Raw genomic sequence first — 21,842 nt, forward strand, 5'->3', positions numbered from 1 at the left:
ACAGGCTAACTTGAAAATGATGACTACGCGAGTGTGTGTTATTTTTCTTTTTTAAAGATAAATAATTTCTAATGGACAACATTTTTAAAACAGTCAAATATTCTACCTGTTAGTCATATTTTTATGAAAGTCAAGGTAGCGCTGTAGTTAAATCCATCCATTCTGAGCTGAGACAAACAGAACCATGACAATTTAGACTTAAGTTTTTTTTAAGCTGCAATTAAAGACTTAAAAATGTGTTATTATGAGAAATAGTTAGAATATTTGTGTAAGTGCGTGTTGTGCAATGTTGCTCAGATGTTTTTGTTTTTTTTCCTCTGGCATAGTCAAAAAAAGTCTGCAACGAGAAACAGATGAACGCCAAAGTAAACAAAGACTCTGACTGGCTGCAAGACAAGATGTGAGCTGCCAAGAAAAAGGAAAAAAATGAAAATGATTGCACGCACAAGTCAAATGTTCACTTTACATTTGCTATTAAAAAAAAAAAAAAAAGCTTTCTTGTCCTTTCATTGAGCAGACGTGCACCAATAGAATCCAACAAAAACCATCCCCAGTGTAACACACACATCCATATTTGGGCTAAACCTCATTTCAAACCCTAATCCTAACTTGAAACCCTACCCCTGGCTACCTTAAAAGGCTAACCCAGAGTAGAGACACCTTGCCTCAAAAGCCTAAAATAGGCTTCAAACCCGAATTTGAAGCCCTAATTTAGAATTGAGGTCATCTTTTTTAACCTTCACCCTCTTCATCTGTCTTTCTTTTTTTTTTGTGGTCTGCTGTTGAACAATAACAGGAAAACTTCCAGATGAGGCTCGCAGTCCGTTAATGAGAAAAGCTGCTCATCACATAACTCATTGATAATGGCTTCCCCGTTTCCAGATGACTCAGCAGCTTTTTTTTTTTTTTTTGTTCTTCTTCCCGGCTGGAATGTCTCATGTGTCTCCACAAGCTCCACCCTTGGCCAGGACAGAGAAAAAAAGGGCTGAAGAACAAGAAGAGGAGGAGGAGGAGGCAGCGCTCAGACTTGCAAACAATCAGCAGCAGTCTGGATCCCCCTGCGAGGGCCTCACGTCTGCCTTGTCAGGGGAGCACATCTGGGCCCTGCCTGGGACGCGGTTCGCTCGCTCAGCTTCTTTCTTTGCTTTTCTTCCTGCAGCCATGAGGAGCCTTTTGGTGGCGACCTGCTTGCTTCTGGCGATGTTGGGCATCCTGCTGTGCGGCGCCCAGACCGACGGGGGAAAGGGGGCTCAGGTGAGGGAGGCCCGGGGGCTAGCAGAGAGACGGGGACTGTCTGACCCCTGGGGCGACCCCCGGGGAGATCCCCAAGGCCAGGTGGCAGACGATCCGTCAGTGGAGGTGAACAAGCCAAAAGTCAAGAAAAAGAAAACGCCACAGGAGGTGGAGGCAGGTGAGCACCCTCAAGTCCCCAAAACAGGAAGTTAATTTGCATTTTCAAAATAAAAGCCATGCTAGCTCGTGAAGGCTCACGTTGGAATGGCCGCCCATTCGCTACGCTCAACGCAACATGAGCTTTGGCCGCAGAAGCAACCTGGACTGTCCACCAGTAGGTTGGGAATAGTTTGGCATTTTTCATTAAAGCTTGTTTTGATTTCATTTTGACTTTTGTTTTTTTTTTAATTCAGTTAGCTGGAATTCATTTTTAGAGAAAGCTAGTTTAAAATTTCTTCCCCCACAAATGTTAGTTTTAGTTTTTTTGTCATATATGGAGTATTTGTTGAGCTTGAGGGGGAAGAAAACTCCCTAAGTATTGTGTAATGAAGTGGAGTTAAGAACAATTCTCAAACCATTCACAATCCTTCTTCTGTAGCTACGGAAATAAATTTACACGTTCGGGATTTTGGAGCCGATCACCGATCAGCAATTGAAAAAAAAAAGGCGTTAGGGGAGGCGTTAAGCGCGGGTGAGTGCCAAACACTAAAAATCCAGATAAGTTTGCTGGCCTGTGAACAGGAGAAAATGTTTGCTTTTCCGCAAGGCGCAGACGGGACGGATGTTGTGGTTTGCTTGATGGAATAACACTTTCCACTGCATTTGAAACTCGATGTCTGAAGGCCTTACTCTTGTTAAAAACCTTAACCATAGCTTGAAACCCTGATTCGAGCAAGCATGCCAGTGACTTGCTTCTAACAACAAAATGAACTCCTTACTTCCCAAGTACGTAAGTAGCCCGTTTGACGTGAGCGGCCGCGTGTGGTGCTTCTCTCAAGCCAAAGCCAGGAAGGCTGCGGAGAGGGAGGCCAAGGCCAAGAAGCAGAAGACGCCCAAGCCCACCAAGAAGCCCAAAGGTCCCAAACCTACCAAGAGACCCAAACAGCCCAAAGCCACCAAGAAGCCTAAAGCGCCCAAAAAACCCAAAGTCAGCACCACCACGACCGCCGCCCCAACCACCACAACACCTTTGCCAGACACCAAAGCGCTGACTCAACCCGCCACAGAGACAAGTGTGTGGTTTTCAATTAGGTTTTTCCATTGAAACGGAAGCCGAATGTTCTACAAGGAGTGGTGACGCGGAACAAAATTCTTCTTGTCTCAATAGCAACCACCATGCTGCCCAAGTGGGAGGAGCCAGAAGAACCAGACCTGGTCAGAAGGATCCCGGGTCAGTTGGAACATAGTTGTTCAAGTCAATTGTTTTGCTTTCTGGCAGGACAAATACAAAGATCGATGAAATCGAAGTAAAAAAAAAAAAATCCACTCGCTTGTTGTTTTGCGATCTTGAGACATAATTTAGATGGTGTTTGTGAATTTCAGGCAGAGACAAAAAGCAGCTGACCACTCCGGAGGTGATCATGTATATCCCAGGTATTCCCCACATCCCGCTCTCACGCCACTTTCTGGACTCGTGGTTCCTTTCGAAGAAACTTTTCCTTATCTCGCAGAGGAGACCACGGACGTCCCCGTCGTGATCCCCTGGTACGAGGAGTACGACTACGACGACCGTACGTCCTGCGCCGGCGCCAGCATGTGTCTGCCAGCGCTGAGGCACAAGTTGACATCATCAGCTTATGTTTTGTTTTTTCTGCAGTTGCCAAAAAGAAGCAAGAGCAAGAGGAGGAGCAAGCGCGAAGAGAAAAGGCAGAAAAGGCGGAAAAAGGTTTGGAACGATCCACCCAAACAGAACCATTTGCGTTTCGTCCTGAAATTTCACATCCCGCATTTTGTTGAGTCTATGCACCTTGACTCTATCAGAGGTTGGAAAAACTGAAAACACATGGCATCATCACATGACTCTCACAGAGAGCGTGGGTGTCTGTACATCTGAAAGTACTTTGTGGAAACGGTGATGCTGACACGTCTTTGTGTTGTGGTTCCGTCGAAGCCGAGCGTCAGAGGAAGTTATGGGAGGAGGAGGAAGAAGAGAGACTGAAAAACATGGTACAGCCACCAGAACCCAAAAGTAAGATGACGGCACTAAAACATGGTGGTTGTCTTCCGGCGTGGAAGTATCTGAAGCGTGTCTTTGTATCCAGAATGTCCTCCACTGGGATTGGAATCTCACCGGGTGGAAGACGACCAGCTGCTGGCCTCGTCGCAGTCCCAACACGGATTCGCGGTTCAGCGGGGAAGACTCAACATGCAGGTAACATTCGCGTCATTATTCATCATTCAGCACAACAACAATCCGGATTGGGCTTTCACGTCACACTGGGACATCGTACCAAACTGGAATGGCAGATTACAGCAGACTAGAAGACCACAACCCAATGAACTGCCTGGATCCACACCGGACTTCGATGGACTGAAAAATACTGGACCTCCAGACTATACTAGACTGGATGACCAGATTACGCCAGATAAGACTGGACCTTACTGGATTCAGATGACAGTGGACAACCAGAATCTAGAGGAATGACTGGAGTCCACACTGGACTACAATGGACCGAACCAGACTGGACCACTACACCACATTGGACTTTATTGGGACATCAGACAACATTAGACCACCAAAATCCACACTTGACTGCACCAGACTGGACTAACTGTTGTTCTACGTCCAGGGTTCAACCAACGATGAAGATCTGTATGGGGGTGCGTGGTGCGCAGAGCCTGAGGAGACCAACAGCTGGTTTGAGGTGGACGCCAGACGCGAGGTGGAGTTCTCGGGTGTCATCACACAGGGAAGAAACTCCGAACAGATGTGGGTCTCCCAAACAATTTTTTGGAGCCTCAACATCAAAAATAACTCTAAAATTGAGCCCCCGTTTAGCATGGGGATGCATTCCAGATGCAATAAACACAATTAGTTTTTTTTAATGTTGTACAATTGTTCTATTTGTGTCTTCTTGGAGTGAGGACTTTGTGTTGTCTTACTACGTGGCCTTCAGCAACGACAGCCGCGATTGGACGATTCTGCACGATGGCTATGCCGAGTGGGTGAGTAGTGGGACCTCCACTCGTACTTTCACGTCACAAAAGTGACAACCAAAAAAAAAACAAATATTTCCTTCCAGTTGTTCTACGGGAATGTGGATAAAGACACTCCGGTTCTGAACCAGTTTTCTTGGCCAGTAGTGGCGCGCTACATCCGAATTTTGCCGCAAAGCTGGAACGGCAGTTTGTGTCTCCGGGCCGAGATTTTGGCCTGTCAACTTCCCGGTCAGTATGCCAAGAACATTCCCACACGGCCGCATTGGGGCTTTCCTCCTTACACCGGATAATGATCCAGATGTATTGTCCCAGAATTGAAGGATGTCAGATTTTCGAAGCTGTAATCCCGTGACTGTCACCTTCCAGGCAGCCACAACGGCGAGAACGAAGTGAAGTCTTCCGATGAGCTCGACTTCCGACATCACAACTACAAGGACATGAGACAGGTCACTTGCTTCGATGTTGTAGCTCAACAGAAAGATTGGAAACACCTGAAACACTGAGCTGTTGGGCATGTGCTTTCAAAATGTTTACAGAAGATCAGATTGAGTTCACTTGAACAGGTTCTACTGCATTTTAAGGCCATTTTGAAAAATAGTTTTCAATATATTGTTGTCGGCTCCAGATGATGAAGGTGATAAATGAGGAGTGTCCCAACATCACCAGAATCTACAACATCGGTAAAAGCTCTCAGGGTCTGAAGATGTACGCCATGGAGATCTCCGACAACCCTGGGGAACACGAGATGGGTAAGGGAATGCTTTTGAGTTAATCGGTGGTCAAAAAATGTAAACAAACAAGTTGATTGAGGTGGGGGGCGGGGGGGTTTGTCCAGGTGAACCAGAATTCCGATACACGGCAGGTCTTCACGGGAATGAGGTACTGGGTCGGGAGCTCCTCCTCTTATTGATGCAGTTCCTATGCAAAGAGTACAAGGATGAAAACCCTCGTGTGCGCCGCCTGGTGGACGGAGTGAGGATCCATCTGGTGCCATCCCTCAACCCCGACGCATACGAGCTGGCCTTTGAGGCGGTACGACGTCCAAGAAAAAGCCACCCTGTGCCACTTTTGGGTCAGGTTGAAGATTTGACGCCCTTGTCTTTCCGTCCTTCTTGTCCTTTAGGGGTCTGAGATGGGAAACTGGGTTTTGGGCCACTGGACTGAGGAGGGTTATGACATTTTCCAAAATTTTCCGGATCTCAACAGCATTTTGTGGGGGGCGGAGGACCGTGGCTGGGTGCCACGCTTTGTTCCCAACCATCACATTCCTATGCCGGAGAACTTCCTCAATGGATCCGTGAGTTGGATGCGCTTTCCGTTGCATTTTGGTCAATGGGAATTTACTTGTACACTGCATAGTGATCTTGGACCCGCAAAGATGACCTCCTTGACACTCACTGCTCACTTCTGCGAACACAAACTACAAAAACTAAAACCCTCTGCTTTCTTTTCGGCCCTTAGATGGCTGTGGAGACCAAAGCGATCATATCCTGGATGGAGCGCAACCCTTTTGTGTTGGGAGCGAACTTCCAAGGTGGCGAGAAATTGGTCACGTTCCCTTTCGACATGCAGCGGCCGCAGATTTCGGTAAGGCTGCCCACCGGGAAAGCAGAGACTGGGACTCAAGTCACATGGCTCGACTCAAGACAGTCTAGTGAAAGACTCTAGTTGTCTTTGACTTGATACTCACGAGATTCGACTTGACCTCTACTTGAACTACTTTACTTGACGAGTCTTGCCTGTTTGCGTATTAAATCAGATATTTCAAGGTAGTGTTGTTTTTTAAATCAAATGTATTTAACCCGGCGACCCACAAGTATGCTATGATGTGGATTCCAGAGCCCACCTTGTGAATAATGATGGAAGGAGATTTGAAGATGATTGGATTTGGATTCAAGCATTGTGTTTTGGTTAAAATCAAGAAAAACAGAAGGGAGACGAGCAAGGTTTGTAAGTCACAATTAACAGACACACCGACGACGACGACATCTAATTTCTTCTGTCTCGATAAAACTTAGAGACGGCGGAGTGAGCGACAACAGACGGTCACATTTAGCTCACCACAAGATGGTCAATCATGACATAAGATTCATGTCGGTCATACGGGCAATTGACAAGACCATGTACAGTCATAGAACACTGAAAGACTGGTTTTGGGACCATTAGAAAACGGCGGGTGCAGTTCACTAGCGAACAAATACTGACTGGAAAGTAACTCATTTGCTCTCGATATTCTAAATGAGCAAGACTTTGGGTCAACTCTACTTTTTATTGCAATGGTGACTCGGGACTTGCTTGACGGCTAAAGCACACGTGACTTCATCAAACCTCTATGTGAGGAAAGAGAGCCATATCATGACTTTGGTATCCTGACGGACTTGTGTTATCCAAGATGAGCGATAACCGCCGCTGGAGGGCCAACGACGAGATGAGTGAGGACACATGGGCGCGCATCCAGCGTCAGAACGAGGGCGCCTTGCGGGAGACGCCTGACGAGGTCATGTTCCGCTGGCTGGCCATGTCCTACGCCCACAGTCACCTGACCATGACCGAGGTCCAGCGCGGATCCTGCCACGGCGACGATGTCACCAGGGGCCAGGGCATCACCAACGGCGCCAGTTGGAAGCCCTTGGTGGGAAGTACGTGTCCACGTCGACTTGAACATTAGCCAGTGTCCATTCTCAGTCTTGGGAATCCACAAAAATTGAACGAAGAGAATTAGACTTCCTGTTTGTTGAAAAACAGCGGTCCCTAACCTTTTTTGCCCCACGGACCGGTTTAATGTCAGACAATATTTTCAGGGACCGGCATTTAAGGTGCGACGAATAAATACAACAAAATAATATGATATGACCCGTATGAAAACTTGTATTTTCGAAACATAATCATAAACACGAATCATGACACAAGGAACGTCCTATCTGGCCGCGCTATAGTCACATTTAAACGTGCCTTCAAAATAAGATACACCATAAATACAAAGTGCATGAAAAATACGACTCACCATCGCCGCATATAATGCAGAGTGGGCTCGGTGCGTGGGAATCTCCCGTTGTGATGAATACGTATTTTAAGTAGGACTCCTGATACTGTCAAGTAAATGTAGTCTTGTTTTTCTTGAAAGTCGTAGGCTCTTCTTCCATCTCCTGGCTGGGCCTTTTTCTCTTCCCATAGAAACTTTCCAAAGACGTTTGTTTTTTTTTTACTAATTTTGCTAGCTCCTGGGTTTCGTTTTAGCGCTAACCTATCATGTGACCGAGAAGTGCTTGCATCAAGAATGACACACTGTAGACGGATCTAAGAGAATCCAGTAATTTTTCAAAATAAAACATCGCTCAGATTCCGAAATAAATAAATGAGGTAAATGAGGGTGTACAAATTAGAGACGCATAAGGCTCCTGTTTTGAAAGAGGTATGAAAGAAACCATAGATGTCAAATTAGAGAAAACCGAGACTTCTTGCCTGCAGACGTCTTGACATCGTCCCCCAAAAGATTGTCTCATTCCATCGCCAGCTGCTTAACGTGACCACTCTTCCATAGGCATGAATGACTTCAGCTATCTGCACACCAACTGTTTGGAGATGTCCATCTTCCTGGGCTGCGACAAGTTTCCGCACGAGAGCGAACTTCCTCTGGAATGGGAGAACAACCGAGAGGCTCTGCTGTCGTTCATTGAGCAGGTCAGAACCACGGTGACACCTTGAGGCCGCCGATGGACACGCAAATCAGCTTCATCTCTGCCGTGGGCAGCCAGGTCGGCATCGTAAATGAGAATCTGCTCTTACCTGGTTAAGTGACACGACGATAATCACACAGCTCATAACGAGCTGCTCCGAACTGGGAATGTTGGGACTGGAAATCAACGCTGATATACGTTGGCTGAATAAAGTTCGGGAAAGAACTGCTCCTCCCGAGTGTCATTCCAGTTCTGGTTTCTGTCTTGTGTCCCAGGTGCATCGTGGGATAAAGGGTGTGGTCAAAGACACGGAGGGAAACACACTGGCCAACGCCACCATATCCGTGGAAGGGATACGCCATGACGTCATCACCGGTAAACAGACACCTGCCGTGAATACTAAAAAATTCATCCGGAATTGACAGTCCCTCCATGATGTTTGGAAATGCCCATATTAACTCTTTCATTCCACAAGACGTACGTGTACGTCTTTTTAAAATTAGGGCCCGCCTACCGAGGACGTACTTGTACGTCTAAGTCTTTTTTTTTTTTTTTGCGTCACAGAGAGGAGGGTCTGATGCAATCTGTGAATGAGAGAAGCCGTTTGCATTGTAAATCATGTAAAAAAGCGACCAGTAGGTGGCAGCGGTGCCTCATGTGCTTGAACTGCATGCTTTTACAAAAAGCTCTTTTTCTCAGTGTTTTGCACAGGAATCGCCATTTTCATGAAACTTAGCCATTTTGTAATGCCGATTGCTGAAGAATGGAAAAAAGATAGAAACATTTTTTCTGCTGAAAGAAGAGAGTCCAAACTTTATTTTGGTAGGCTCTATGTTTATATAGCATGAGAACCAAATATTCTGTGGGCCTTGCAAGATCAGTCGAAATCCAGTAAAACGCTGGCATTGAGGGAGTTGCTCCAGTGAAAATGGCTGGGATTGAATGAGTTAATTGTTTCAATGGTAACTAACTACACAGATTGTTTGATTCGGAAAAAAAATGCTAAGTGTCTCTCTCTGCAGCCCCGGGCGGTGACTATTGGCGCCTTCTGAATCCCGGCGAGTACCACGTGACGGCTAAGGCCGACGGCTACACGCCGCAGACCCGCCTGTGCATGGTGGGCTACGACTCGGGCGCCACGTCCTGCAGCTTCACCTTGGCCAAGTCCAACTGGGACCGCATTAAGCAGATCATGGCGCTCAATGGCAACCGGCCCATCCGCGTGGTCACCAAGGCCAAAGCCACGCCGCCCGGCGCCACCGCCGCCAGCACCCTCTCCCCGGAGGAGCAGCACGCCGCCGCCCAGCGAGCGGAGCGGCTGCGCCGGTTGAGGATCCTGCGGATGCGCCGGCTGCGTCTTCAGAAGCAACGCGCCGGCCTCAGGACCACACCCGCGACCACAGCCGCAACCACTACGACCACCACCACCGCCACCACCACCACACGGAAACCCCAGACCACCACTTCCTGGTATGACTCCTGGTTCCCTGTGGACAACTTGTCCACCGAGAATCCCTTTGACAGCATCATCTTTGACTCTGTGCCCACTGAGGACTACCCCTTTCACTTCACCATCGACTGACACGTGCAGGAGCATCTTGAGAGAAGGCCAACCACGTGCCCCTTCCAAGGGACAAGATGACCTCTTAAAGAGGAACTTGATGAAAATATGTCCTTTGTAATAATGTGTTCTATGTGACACCCACCCTCCCCACTGCGTTCATGGAATAAGAATGAAGCAGATTTTATCCAAGGAAGGCACTTTGAGGTCAACGGGCGCCCCATTACCATTTAATGAATGGGACAAAGAGTCAAACACAGAAATACGACATGAGAACAATCACAAGGATCTGTTGTAGGCCACAACCCACAGCCAGATTCTCACCATCAGACTGACTGACTCCAAGAGGCCACGCGTCTCGCACTCAAATATTACACTACATACAGTAATTACACTTCATAAAAAATAAAATGTTTTTTTTGTAATCTCATGTTTTTATACAAACCAGTGCTATTGTGCATTATTAAAAAAACTAAAACATCGTTGTGCTTTTTTTGGTGGGGGGCTTGAATGGATTAACGGCAATTCAATTCAAAGGGAATAATTCTAGATTACAGAGGAACCCCCAAAATTTTTGTGTGATATTCGATGATGAAAAATGTGTCCTAGTTTCTGTACCCAAAAATAAAAGCCTCAGCCCACTCAGAATCAATGCATTCATTTGAAGCATGCATTTTGTAAATTGTGTGAAAAGGGTTCAAGGCATGCCACAATGTAAACTTTGACTAACAATCTGTCAAAAATGAGACCTTCAAAATAAAGGCATGCAGTAAAACAAGACATTTTAGCAGTTTCTTGGGCCGCAGGGCTTCTTATTGAACAGTCCCCAATCAATGAGCAAGCACAAAATAGTTTGAATCCGACTGCTAAATATAGTATGGTGAAACTCTTTTTTCCTGATTACTGTTTATTAATCAATTACTGTTATTGGTTGTTTAGTGATGAAAAAGACTACTTTAAAACTTATCCACTGGTACAATTTGGCTTTAGTTTAAAAGCACAATAAAATGTCAAATGTATTCAATTCTGCTGCAGTGCCCAAGTAAAAACAAATTCACAAGGTTGCTAATTGTTCCAGAATATTCTTTGTGTACAAAGTAAAAGCGCTTCAATTAAAAATAAATTACAAACAAATTGATTTGGGGAATTACGTAGAAACATTTTTATTATGAATGGAAATATACAAGAAAAAAGGGCAATGTATGATATTATTGTCTTTTTTGGAGAAGTCGAAGTTAATATAGGTTCATTTTTGATCGCCTTTCATCCAAACTTATTATGAACAGCTTTGCTTTTTGTTCCGGTTCCTTTTTGTGTACTGGAAACTCCTTAACGGATTCTTCCCCTTGAACAAAAACATCATTGTGCACTTTTAGTTTAAAAAAGGCTTCCTGAGGTTGTGACGTGTCAGGATGGAGCAAACACGGACGTGTCTTACCTTGAAGCTGGTTTTGGTGACTCCGTATGGTTTGGGCTTTTGGTTTGTCCTTTTCAACCTCCTCTTATTGGACAGCGGGTTGAAGCTACCCCTCAGATCTTCAGGGACTGCGCGAGGTCACAAAGTCAACTTTTAGTCAGCGAGAAGAAGTAGATGCTAGAATGCTAGAATGCTAACGAGCTAACGTGACTGACTGAGGTATTCTGGGATGTTCTTAAGGTGAGGCTTGATGACGGCAGGGTGAAGGTCTTGGTCATGTCTGAGGAGCTGCAGATCTCTGGGATTGTCCTCAAAGTATGTCTGATTGACAAGCAGAGGCGACCAAACATGACCTTCGCACATTACCTTAAAACAAACAAACAAAAAAATCTTTCTCATTGAGCAGGCTGTGGATTACCTTTAGCTTCTCCGAGTTGAGCAGCTCCTGCTTGATCTCCTTCAGTCGGGCTTCTCTCACCGCCTGCTTGGTGACCGATCGCATTGCGTCCTTTGGATGGAGAAAAAAAATCCCCAATTAACAAAACTCCAATAACACGGAACAAACAGACGCAGAGCTGCTCTTCATTCAGAAGACATGGCAACAGATTAAAAAATATATATTTTCAAAAGTTGTTTCTTCCATGAAATTTGGAATGTTTTTGTTTGGCTTAAGTTGTGAGGTTCCTCATGGGCATATTACAAGTCCTACGTAGTCGTCTTCTGGCACTTTTTTTGTGCACCAACACAAGCAAAAGACAAAGCATCCATCCACAGTATGAATGGGGTTCTTCAGGGATCTATACTCGGGCCCTCATATTATTTTTTTGTGGCTCTTTTTACAAAGGATATCATTAATTAATTGAGCCAAATAGTCTTTGAATTTCTATTTTGTGTATTTTATGCCTTTTTTGCAGGGAGACAAGCATTAAAAATAAAACATCCCTCAAAGGTGTCAATGACTTATGGGGTTCCAGAGTAATACAAGCAGAAAAATCTGTCCCAAGTGTCTGTGTCGATGTATATTTTCAGGCGCTGTTGGGAAAAAAAAAAAGACTCACCCTGCACCTGTACCTGAAGCCCTCAATGGTTTCCATCTTGAACTGGTAGGGTTTCAGGGACGATTCCGCATTATCTGCAGATAACAAAGAGATTGTTACACAACCAATCAAACGAGAAAATGTGCACAAGTGACCACTCATCTTGACCTCCTGTCAGCATCTCCTCCACTTCAGAGAGCAAAGCGGTTTCCGTATGAGATACAAAGGACAAGGCCGTGCCCGGTTTGTCAGCTCTCGCCGTCCTAAATGAAACCTAAACATCAACTTTGGGTCCTTGAGACTTCTGGTGAGAAGATCGTTTGTTTACCTTCCCACCCGATGGATGTACGACTCCACGGTGGCGGGGAAATCAAAGTTGATGACGTTGACAACATCTTGGAAATCCACACCTCTGGAGACGCTGTATTCTTTCTCTTTAGCCCTAGCAACACAGCAAAAGCCCCACTTGATGACATTTGGCCCTGATTCCAAAAGATTGACTTGAAGTCCTGTTTGAATGAGGACTCACTTTCCCCCCTTATTTTTTATTTTCCCTGCAGCCTTCGAAGTGGCGGCGGGGTCGGCCATACTGCGCTCGTCCGTGGCGATGATGCAGTCGTAGAATCCCTGATTGAACTGCGTGATGATGTGACTCCTGCAGTAGGAACAACATCGGTCATGGCGACTTGACTTTGGAACCCAAACTTTCAGTATTGTGGAATCGTTTTTGTGGTCAATCATATTCAAACTTAGTAAAATCCGTGTAAAAGCTCTACAAGTTTTTAAAGTGGATCTGGCCCTGACGAGGATGTGCCTCAAGGGTCAGTTCTTGGGCCCCCTTTGTCTACCTGTAAATGATACAATTAGGTCAAATTCCCTAGAAAAGCAGATGACATCCAGTTATATGTACCAAAATGGAGTACATTTTCCTAAAAATGTCACTGGAGAAGGGTGTTGAGGTCTGGAGTCTGACCTGGACTGGATGGGTAGCTCCGAGTTGAGCACGCATGCGGGAATACCGAACTGCTCCAGGAAGAGCTTGAGGCGGTAGCATCGGTCCACGGCTTCAACAAAAATGAGCGTCTTGCCCTTCACCAGCTGCAGCTTGATCAGCGTGTAGATCAGCAGGAATTTGTCCTCCTCCTCGCATTGAATGCTGAACTGATGCAACTGGCTGCTGTCTGGCAGCTGGGAACCTTCTAGCTTCAGTGTCACCTGTGGGGGGTGGGCACATATGCCATTATAACCACATATTGTGATCTCCGCCACTCCCTGCTTCATCGTTCATTTTTCGCTATAACGGACTTCTTGGTGAGTGCTTTTTATGAGTTTTGAAAGTAGACAGGCAAGTTCACATATAGAGTAGCACAACTTCAGCGCAGTGCCAAATTGTGCCACAACACGTGGGGTAGCATTGAGCCCGACTGATAGACATACAGGGAAATTACAACAAGAAGAAGAGACAAAGAAGATCCCGTAATAATTTCTAGTAATATTTGTTGTTCCCCCGGAATGGAAAGGATATATATGCATGTGTTGAACGCTCTGTTTGTATGCATTGTTGCTCCTGGTGTGTTCACATAGCACTAGATTGAATTCAAAGGTTTAAATGACCAAAACCATCTACTATAGGTACGACATGGTGAAGGAGGTGCAAAGGACTTTACGGGATTGTGCAGCAGAAGCTCCTTTAAGGCCTGAACGTCATCACTGAGGGTGGCTGACATGAGGAAGGACTGGTAGATCTTTGGCAGGTGGCTGCAGGACGGTCGGATACAATATTTGCATTTAGCACACGCAACAATACAGTGAAATGATCACAGATGGATATCGCCAGGGCTCAACAATAATAAAAGGGGAGGGGAAAAAAGCAACTTGCAAAAATCTCAATTTGTAGAAAATGAAATGACCATAAAACAAAGCAAAAGATTTTTTTCTTCTGATATCAAATAATCTTTGAAACTGTTTTTGGGAGCATTTTGCTTTCAATCATCAACATCGACAAAAAAAATAGAATTTTTTTTTTCATTTACAGAATAATTTCAAAGGCGGGGCCTAGCCTTGTGAGTGACGTGGGCATCAGTGTATAAATGTAGACTTGACTGTTGTGAGCTCAGGGTCGCGTCTTGCTGTTAACAGTTTAGCCAGTTGGCGTATTGTTAATGCCTGGAGAGGCAAGGTCAAAAAGCCACCTCGATCTAAGGAAGCCACTAAAAAAGTTCAAGTTGAAATCAAGTCAAGTCTCTTTGCGTGCGAACAGATTCGTCTGGGAGTCCGGGGGTAACCAACACAAAGCTCTCGTGCCCTCTCTCACCATAGCAGATTCTTCAGGTCGTCCTCGAAACCGAAGGAAAAAACCAGGTCGGCCTCATCCACCACCAGCATCTGCAGTGAGGTTTGCAGGCTCAGATTGCGCGCGTTGAGGTGGGCCAGCACACGGGACGGCGTGCCCACCACCACGTCTGGCTTCTCCATCAGGATGGGCCTGCGGGCCAAGGAGGAAAGAACCGCTTCAGTCACTCAAAACTACTCAACTTGCATTGGAGCACTATTTAGCAACTGCTGGGACACAAAATAAAGACTGAATGCACATCCCACTTTGGACTTTGATTTTTCTTTTACTTTAAATGTAAAACATCCGAAATGTGCAGCAGACAAAATGTTCCTGACTATAATAAGATAAGTATGATAATATCAGAGTACTACAGCTTCCTAATTCTGAACATGCGCTTCTTTTGAAGACACCAAAGTGACCTCTGTGCAGACACGTCGGCTTTCCCGGAGATGTCCGCCACGCGGACGTCCCTAGAGCAGTACGCAGTCAGCTGCCTCATCATGGTCTGGACCTGCCGCCCCAGTTCCTTGGTAGGCACCAGTATCAGAGCCCTCACGTCCTGCTCGCTAACACTCTGAAGATGACAACAAGAAACAAGTAGTCACAGCTGGTCTGCTCGGTTTTTAGGGGCTGGATGTTTGCATCTGTCACCTGTTTGGAATCCAGGATGCGTTGGATGACGGGTACGGCGTAAGCGGCAGTTTTTCCAGAGCCGGTCCGGGCTCGAGCCAGGAGGTCTTTGCCCTCCAGAGCCAGGGGGATGGCCTTCTCCTGGATCAAGGTGGGCCGGGACCAACCCAGATCTGCCACCGCCTAAACAGATCAGCCATTGTGTGAACTGGGAACACTTCAACCCTCTGAAGACCCTTACCACGGGCGCTTTTTGATAGAACCTGACTAAAAAGCCATTTAACATCAGGTTAGGTGTCATGTAGTAGTTTTATTACACTTGTTTCATATTGTATTTTATTTACAGGTTATCACACGTCATTGAACCTTTTGATGTTGTGTCCGATGTAAACTGTTCCATATACACTGAAAATGGTCGTGAAAAAATAGAATTGTGCCGACTAATAAAGGTTTTTTCTTTTTTTTTTTCTGACGTACTTAGGACAAAGTCTTGCTCTTCAATTATGCATTGCCCCATCAAATAAATCAACTTTTTGGACGGGCTGTAACCGTGAAGGTAAATTTCTTGGGTGTTTTACATATTTGGTCAATAAATCAGATTCTGATTGAGGAGGATAAGTAAATAGTCGCGTTATTTTCGTAACACGTTTACGAATGACAAGGGGACCACGAGACACATAGAAAAGTACATTTACATCACTCTGCGGTTTAACTCTTCCGCTTGAGTGTAATACGCATGAAAAGACACCGCGAAGGTTTGTTACCTTTAAAAGACGGTCGTCAACGCCCATTTGGTGGAATTGAAGCCGCTCGGTCGCCATTTCTACAGCTCCACTACACGCACACGGGCGTCGCACAAACCACACTGTGCTGCGCTCGCGTCGCAGTTTGTTGTCGTCAAGCTACGCTAACGTAATTCGTCTCGAGCGATGTAATTGATGAAGACAATTTGAATCGTGGAAAAGGGACATTTTGTTAGGACAATGCACATATAAAACTGACATATCCATTTATGAATGGTTTAATTAAAATTAATTCTGAACAACAATTCGCCGATAATCCTTTCTTTTATTCGGAGGAAAGTAATCACTGCACGTAACGTCCGCCGAACCAGAGGGTGGCGATGAAACGCAATTTTTGCCCGTTTTCTTTAAACAAGGAAAAAAACTTCCGGGACAGCAGCAACACATGGATGGAGCTTCAACTTTTTAAAGGTAATCTTGTATTTTTTTATGCTTGGCCAAAGGATGAATCAAACCGTCAATAATTTGTGTTTAATCTTAGGTAGTTGGTTGTAGTTGATTGCGGGCATGTGTCACGTTGCTGAATACATGATAACGTGGGCGCTAACCATCGAGCTAATATGGTAACAAACAGTGAACAGAGGTGGTCAGAATGTTATTTGAAATCGCCGTTAATGTGGTTATAACTTGACAAAACTGCACATTACATCGACAAACCATTCAGTGATTTGAGTAAAAACGTCAAGCACACAAACCTATTCGTACATTTGCTAACTCATTACTTGCCAAATTATTGACTTGTATCTTAAAATTTAGCTTCCAACTCAAAGTCGGATGTTGGCGTCTTGTAACTCGAAAAAACACAACGTGATGCACTCGAACGTCAAGGCACCATTATACGGGGGTCAGATGAGTTGTGTCAGCACGTCGACTCCTGAAGTTTGTTCTGTTTTGCTCAGCCCTTCACAGTTTGACGACGTCACCATGACGAGGTGGGCGCGGGCCAACAACGTCCACAAGCACAAGGAGGCCGAGGCCACACCCTGGAGTCAGCTGAGGGCGGGAGGACGAGGAGGAAGAGGAGGAAGAGGGGGACCACCTCAGAGTAGCCACTCTCGAGGAACCCAACTGGGTTGCTCTGCGGTGAAGAAGGCCAACAGGAAGAAGAAGGAATACACAGACCAAGACGTCAATGGCTTCCTCGAATTTCTGCAGCAGAGCGGACAAACTCCAGCGACGACGACTTCCGGGCAGCAGGAGCTGCGTCGGGAGGTGGAGGTGGCCTTGAAGAAGGACCAGAGGAGAGAAAACAGGAGGGTCAAGAGGCAGACAGATAAGAAGAACAAAATGGTGAGAGAACTTAGAAAGGAACATGTTTGGATTGTTGTGACTAAAGGGCCTTTACTTCCCAAGATGAAGCACTTTCTGTATTTGCACGTTAGTTGTAAAGAAAATTCTGGAGAAGGAGATGCAAGTTAATGCTGTGAAAAAATTATGTCATGATCATTTGCTTCTTCTATAATAATCAAAGCGGGGGCGAAATGCTAAAATAGTAAAAAATAAAGATTTTGGTGAAAATTTGAGGGTTTTATTTTATTACTGTCAGGTCATACCGCTTTGTGTAACTCGGTGTTGTTCAATCAAGTTGTTTGAATTCTCTTGGCAGCTGTGCTTCAACTGCAGGAAGCCCGGCCACGGCCTGGCCGACTGTCCCGAGGCCGAGCACGACCATGAGATGGGTCGTGATATCTGCTATCGATGTGGTTCCACCGAGCACGAGATCCAGCGCTGCCGGGCCAAAGTGGACCCCGCCGTTGGTCAGGACACGCCCTCCCCATCTCCTCCTCTTTCCTCTTAGTCCTCCTTTGGTAAATAACAAAAGTTGAATGCGACTTTTATTTTTGCAGGCGACTACCCCTACGCCAAGTGCTTCATTTGTGGTCAGACAGGACATTTGTCACGCTCTTGCCCTGACAATCCCAAAGGCCTCTACGCCCAAGGTACGGTTTTTACCCCGCTATGTCGTGGTTCGACATACTCATCCTCTGTGTAGTGTAGAAGTTTAAGTGATTGTATTTGAGGAGTTTTTATCTGCTAAAAGGGAGATTGGTTTTTTTTTTGGTACTGTTTATAATTTTTGTTTATTTTGGATGTTATTTCACTGTCAGCCACCAGATGGAAGCACAGTACTACATTAACAGTGGTCATCAACCTTTTAAACACTGAGAGTTACTTTGTGGGTACTGATTAAAACGCAAAAGGTTACCAGTTTGATACACTCTGGTGAAATGCGTTCAAATTACCTTGAACGGTCTCGTATTAATAAAGAGTGAAATTCATCTATGTGAAGACACTGCACATGACAATGATTTCTCACCATAATTACCAAAATGCATTCTGTATTACATACCTTTGATGCATAACCGAGGTGAATGAAAATTAGTCTGTGACATGGTTGAAATTTGACATCTGTGCACAGTTGCGTTCATGCGATGACCCACATATGACACTCATTCAGTTTTTGAGTTCTATCGCAGCTGGCCCTCATCGGCTGTCTGTGTGGACTCCCATTTTGACTTTTTTACTTGGTTCCCAGGTGGTAGCTGTCGAGTCTGCGGATCGGTGGAACATTTCCAGAAGGACTGTCCAGAACATCAAGCTTCCAGTGAGTCCAAAGCCGCCACCTAGTGGACTTTGGAACCGTACACGCTATTGTTCTCTGGGCTGGGGCAAAAGTTTGCTTTCAGGCAAGAGATGGGGGCGGGGTGGAAAGGAAGGAAAATGGAATATGGGTGCAAGAAAAGAAAAAGGCTTTCATGCATATAGTCTTTTTTTTATAAACTACACTACACAGTTTACACACAGTTCAGCAGCGTTTTAAATGCTGCTAGTGTTGAAATGTTGATTTGCAAAAGTGCTTATCATTTAAAAACTTTTTTTTTTGCAGGTCATACCCTAACTTTGGGCTGGTTGTCCAACAATATGAGCGCCGACCACGAGGACGTCCACGTTCCCGTCATCAAGACCAAACCCAAGCAAAGCAAAGTGGTGGTCTTCTGATCATGTCGCCACGGGAACCCTTTTTCTTCTCATCTACTTTTTTCCCCCACTGTCATTTTCTTTTCTTTGATTATATGAAGTAAATAATTATTTCAATAAAAAAAGAAAAACATACGTCGTTTTTCTTCCTCCTTTTGTAACGGTTGTTTATTTGATATCCATTGACTTGATCTTTCTTAACTTTGTCTTGCTGTTGTAACATGAGAACTGTGTCACATGGCGGCGCTATCATGCAGCCCGAAGTGAAAGTACTGAGAATTCAGGTTCAAGGTCATCGGGTGACATTGAAATGACATTAAAGTGTAATTTTAAGGATTAGGATTTAAATTATGTGTTAGGGGTATGGTCTTGGATTATAATTAGCATTTAAGAGTAAAGTTTTCCCGGGTGTGGACCCTGAGGACAGGCCGGAGTTGAAGGCTCCGGGAAGCTTCATCCATCTCTTTTGGGTCAGTGTCAGATTCAAAAAATTGGAATGGAATTGAAGATTATTATTAACAGTTGGGGTTAATGGCTAGGGTAAGGATTAAGAATTAGGGTAAAAGGACATGACAGGGATTAGTGTAAGGGTTAGCTAGGCTTTAAGAGTTAGGGTGTGGTGAACTCTTGGTCATGCTACAATTAAGGTTGGGCGTACATGTTGAGGGGTCAGGTAAGGGTTATTTTTAGGTCTTGATGAGTGTGACTTTAAGGTTGAGGGGCACAAACGTGCCACGTGTCCAAAAACACACCAAGCAGTCCAAACAATGAAGAGTGAGCTGAACGCTTTCATTTTCCAGAAATTTCCATGTGTGTTTGTTTGTGCGTGTTAGCATTTCGAAACAGAAGTTGTGACATCATTGATGATGATGACGCTCAGACCTCCTGACAAGACTTTCCCAAACATAATTTAGTGCAGACGTTTACATCTCATGAATGCTCACAAGAACAATAAGAACCTTGTGAAGTCAACTGAGGAAACAAAACTTCAGACCCCCCCTCCACCCCGATAAAAACCCCTCCTAGCCTCCTGCTTCCAAATGATTAGTGCACGTGTGTGTGTGTGTGTGGTAAGACTAGCACAGAGGCTTCATTCACTGATGCCACCTGGTTGCACTTGGACATAAAAGAGGAAAAAGTACCAGAAGAAAAAAAAAAAGCGATGATGACGAGCATATTTTCTCAATGCAGCTATTGTGTCACAATCAATATTGGCAACGCTTGTTCAGGGACCCCACGAAGAAATTTGACCCTGATGTCACGCACTCTTGCAGGTAGCAACACTCATAAACAAACTCTTATGTCACTTGACCTTGGGAGAGCCATTGAGAAAACAGTGAAAAGGCCTCCAATGGTGACTTTAGCCTTCTTTTCTAGCATGCTCTGAAGTCTCCGCAGAAAGTAAGATATTACGTGAGGTAAATTGGTTCTAAGGGAGACAGAACCCCGGCCGTTATTTACAAAGTAGAATGTATAAGTGCATTTCAAAACTATACACGAAGAACATTTTTGATGTCAAGGTTGTAATGTACTCAGCTCAAGCTAAACTCAACGTGACATTTAAACTAAAAAATAAATAAAGACTCCTTCTCTGCTACCAGGCAGTCTTGCAATTTGACTTTCAGGATGATGAATATTTGGTTAAAATAATGTTAGTCGCAGGGGGGGATCAAATTGGGGAAAGGTATGCATTTTCTCAAAGGATCTCAAATGGAAAAAAATTACACATAGACAGACAGTTCAAGAACCACAGCAACCACTTGATGAAATAAATTGGAGTACCCATAAATTCGGTTCAATTTTTTTCAGGATAAGATGGTCTATTTTGGATTTCCTGAAAACTAGGGATTTTGGACATGTGAGGATTTCGCCAACGAAATATGACGAAAACTGTACATTGTGAAAGTTTGTTACCGAATAGCGATGGTGTAAGTTTCCGATTCAATTCTTGGGACAGATTAGGAAGAAAGATGCAATTTCATGCAGACGACATTGCCACGACAACGCAACCTGACAGTCTCTTATTGGATTTTGAGAATTCTAATAAAAACACACTCCACGGACACTTCATTAGGTACACACAACTGTTTCTAAGACTTGTATTTTGACCAGCCAGGGGGTCCAAATGAGGAACTCGCCGAGACAAGTCATCAGGCTGGGTTCCATAACAAACATCACTTAATCCTCACTCATCACTAAGACCTCCACCCAGCTGCAACCCCCAAGCGGTTCATGGGCAAAACTAGGCCACCGCTGCTAGTAAACGCCAACATCCACCTTTATGGACTCGACTTTACAAGAAACTTTTCTGCTTTTTCAGCAGCGCTCTGCCAACATGTTGATCAACTTGGGGAGATGAAAGTGGAAAAGCTCATCTACTGACAGAGAGCAGAAACTGAAAGAGGTTCTGTTGAACCCGACAAGGCCGAGCGGGGAACTCCCGAGGTTCTGGTGACATTTCCCAGCTTGGCTTCTGTGTTCCATAATCCAAAAGTTAGAAGCCCAAAGAGAAACACTTTAATAATTGTCTTGCATCACAATAGCAATTGATTTCATATTTCAATTTGATACTTTTGGGATGGTTAATGATGGACATGTTGGACTTTTTACTTGAGCACTCTATTGCCTTTTCTGCGTGATGTATGTGCACTAACAGCCACTCACGGCCAACAACGAGGCGCTCTAGAGTTGCCATGCCAGCCTGAAGCTCATCTACATCTTTGATAATGGCCACAACTTGACCCTGGATCATAGTATTTCTTTTCCCATTATATTTTATAGGGGAAACAAGTTTTGTGATGGAAGCATTTGGACCTTGGAATGCACTATTTTATTTCCATTATTTGCTACGGGGGAAATGGTTTTGTAATAGATCAGAGGTTTGTGAACACATTTTTGACTTTTGGTCCTCCGAGTGTCGTCTTTGTCCAGAGAGGGCTTTTCCTTGCAGTCCCTGTCCATCTTTCCCCATTTTTGTGTAAATAATCACAATTTGCTGTCAGATTCTTGGA

At 44.9% G+C, this 21,842-nt stretch overlaps 3 protein-coding genes across 3 annotated transcripts; 2 read left to right on the forward strand and 1 right to left on the reverse strand.

Moving 5' to 3' along the window:
* Positions 1-950: 950 nt before the first annotated feature.
* On the forward strand, positions 951-10,112 carry aebp1a (AE binding protein 1a). Its single transcript, XM_086134707.1, has 20 exons — positions 951-1,411; positions 2,232-2,465; positions 2,561-2,623; positions 2,776-2,826; positions 2,904-2,963; positions 3,050-3,118; positions 3,344-3,421; positions 3,495-3,604; positions 4,023-4,162; positions 4,314-4,398; positions 4,476-4,620; positions 4,759-4,838; positions 5,018-5,141; positions 5,228-5,424; positions 5,516-5,689; positions 5,854-5,979; positions 6,785-7,031; positions 7,934-8,073; positions 8,345-8,444; positions 9,092-10,112. Exons 1-20 carry the CDS (start codon positions 1,162-1,164, stop codon positions 9,649-9,651), a joined length of 3,033 nt encoding a protein of 1,010 aa, XP_085990833.1. The 5' UTR covers positions 951-1,161; the 3' UTR covers positions 9,652-10,112.
* Positions 10,113-10,768: 656 nt separating this feature from the next.
* Positions 10,769-15,945, reverse strand: ddx56 (DEAD (Asp-Glu-Ala-Asp) box helicase 56). Its single transcript, XM_086134709.1, has 14 exons — positions 15,814-15,945; positions 15,071-15,232; positions 14,839-14,993; positions 14,399-14,569; positions 13,752-13,842; positions 13,058-13,299; positions 12,614-12,739; positions 12,413-12,526; positions 12,253-12,347; positions 12,106-12,179; positions 11,466-11,555; positions 11,263-11,368; positions 11,069-11,175; positions 10,769-10,975 (listed from the first exon to the last, which is right to left on the reverse strand). Exons 1-14 carry the CDS (start codon positions 15,868-15,870, stop codon positions 10,907-10,909), a joined length of 1,659 nt encoding a protein of 552 aa, XP_085990835.1. The 5' UTR covers positions 15,871-15,945; the 3' UTR covers positions 10,769-10,906.
* A 201-nt stretch (positions 15,946-16,146) lies between these two features.
* zcchc9 (zinc finger, CCHC domain containing 9) lies at positions 16,147-18,966 on the forward strand. The gene is made up of 6 exons (XM_086134710.1): positions 16,147-16,263; positions 16,752-17,142; positions 17,459-17,609; positions 17,700-17,792; positions 18,389-18,457; positions 18,740-18,966. Exons 2-6 carry the CDS (start codon positions 16,777-16,779, stop codon positions 18,850-18,852), a joined length of 792 nt encoding a protein of 263 aa, XP_085990836.1. The 5' UTR covers positions 16,147-16,263; positions 16,752-16,776; the 3' UTR covers positions 18,853-18,966.
* The last annotated feature ends 2,876 nt before the right edge of the window (positions 18,967-21,842 follow it).

This window comes from Hippocampus guttulatus, chromosome 17, assembly GCF_054856545.1.
Source record: "Hippocampus guttulatus isolate MCC_2025c chromosome 17, RoL_Hgut_1.0, whole genome shotgun sequence".
NCBI lineage: Eukaryota > Metazoa > Chordata > Actinopteri > Syngnathiformes > Syngnathidae > Hippocampus > Hippocampus guttulatus.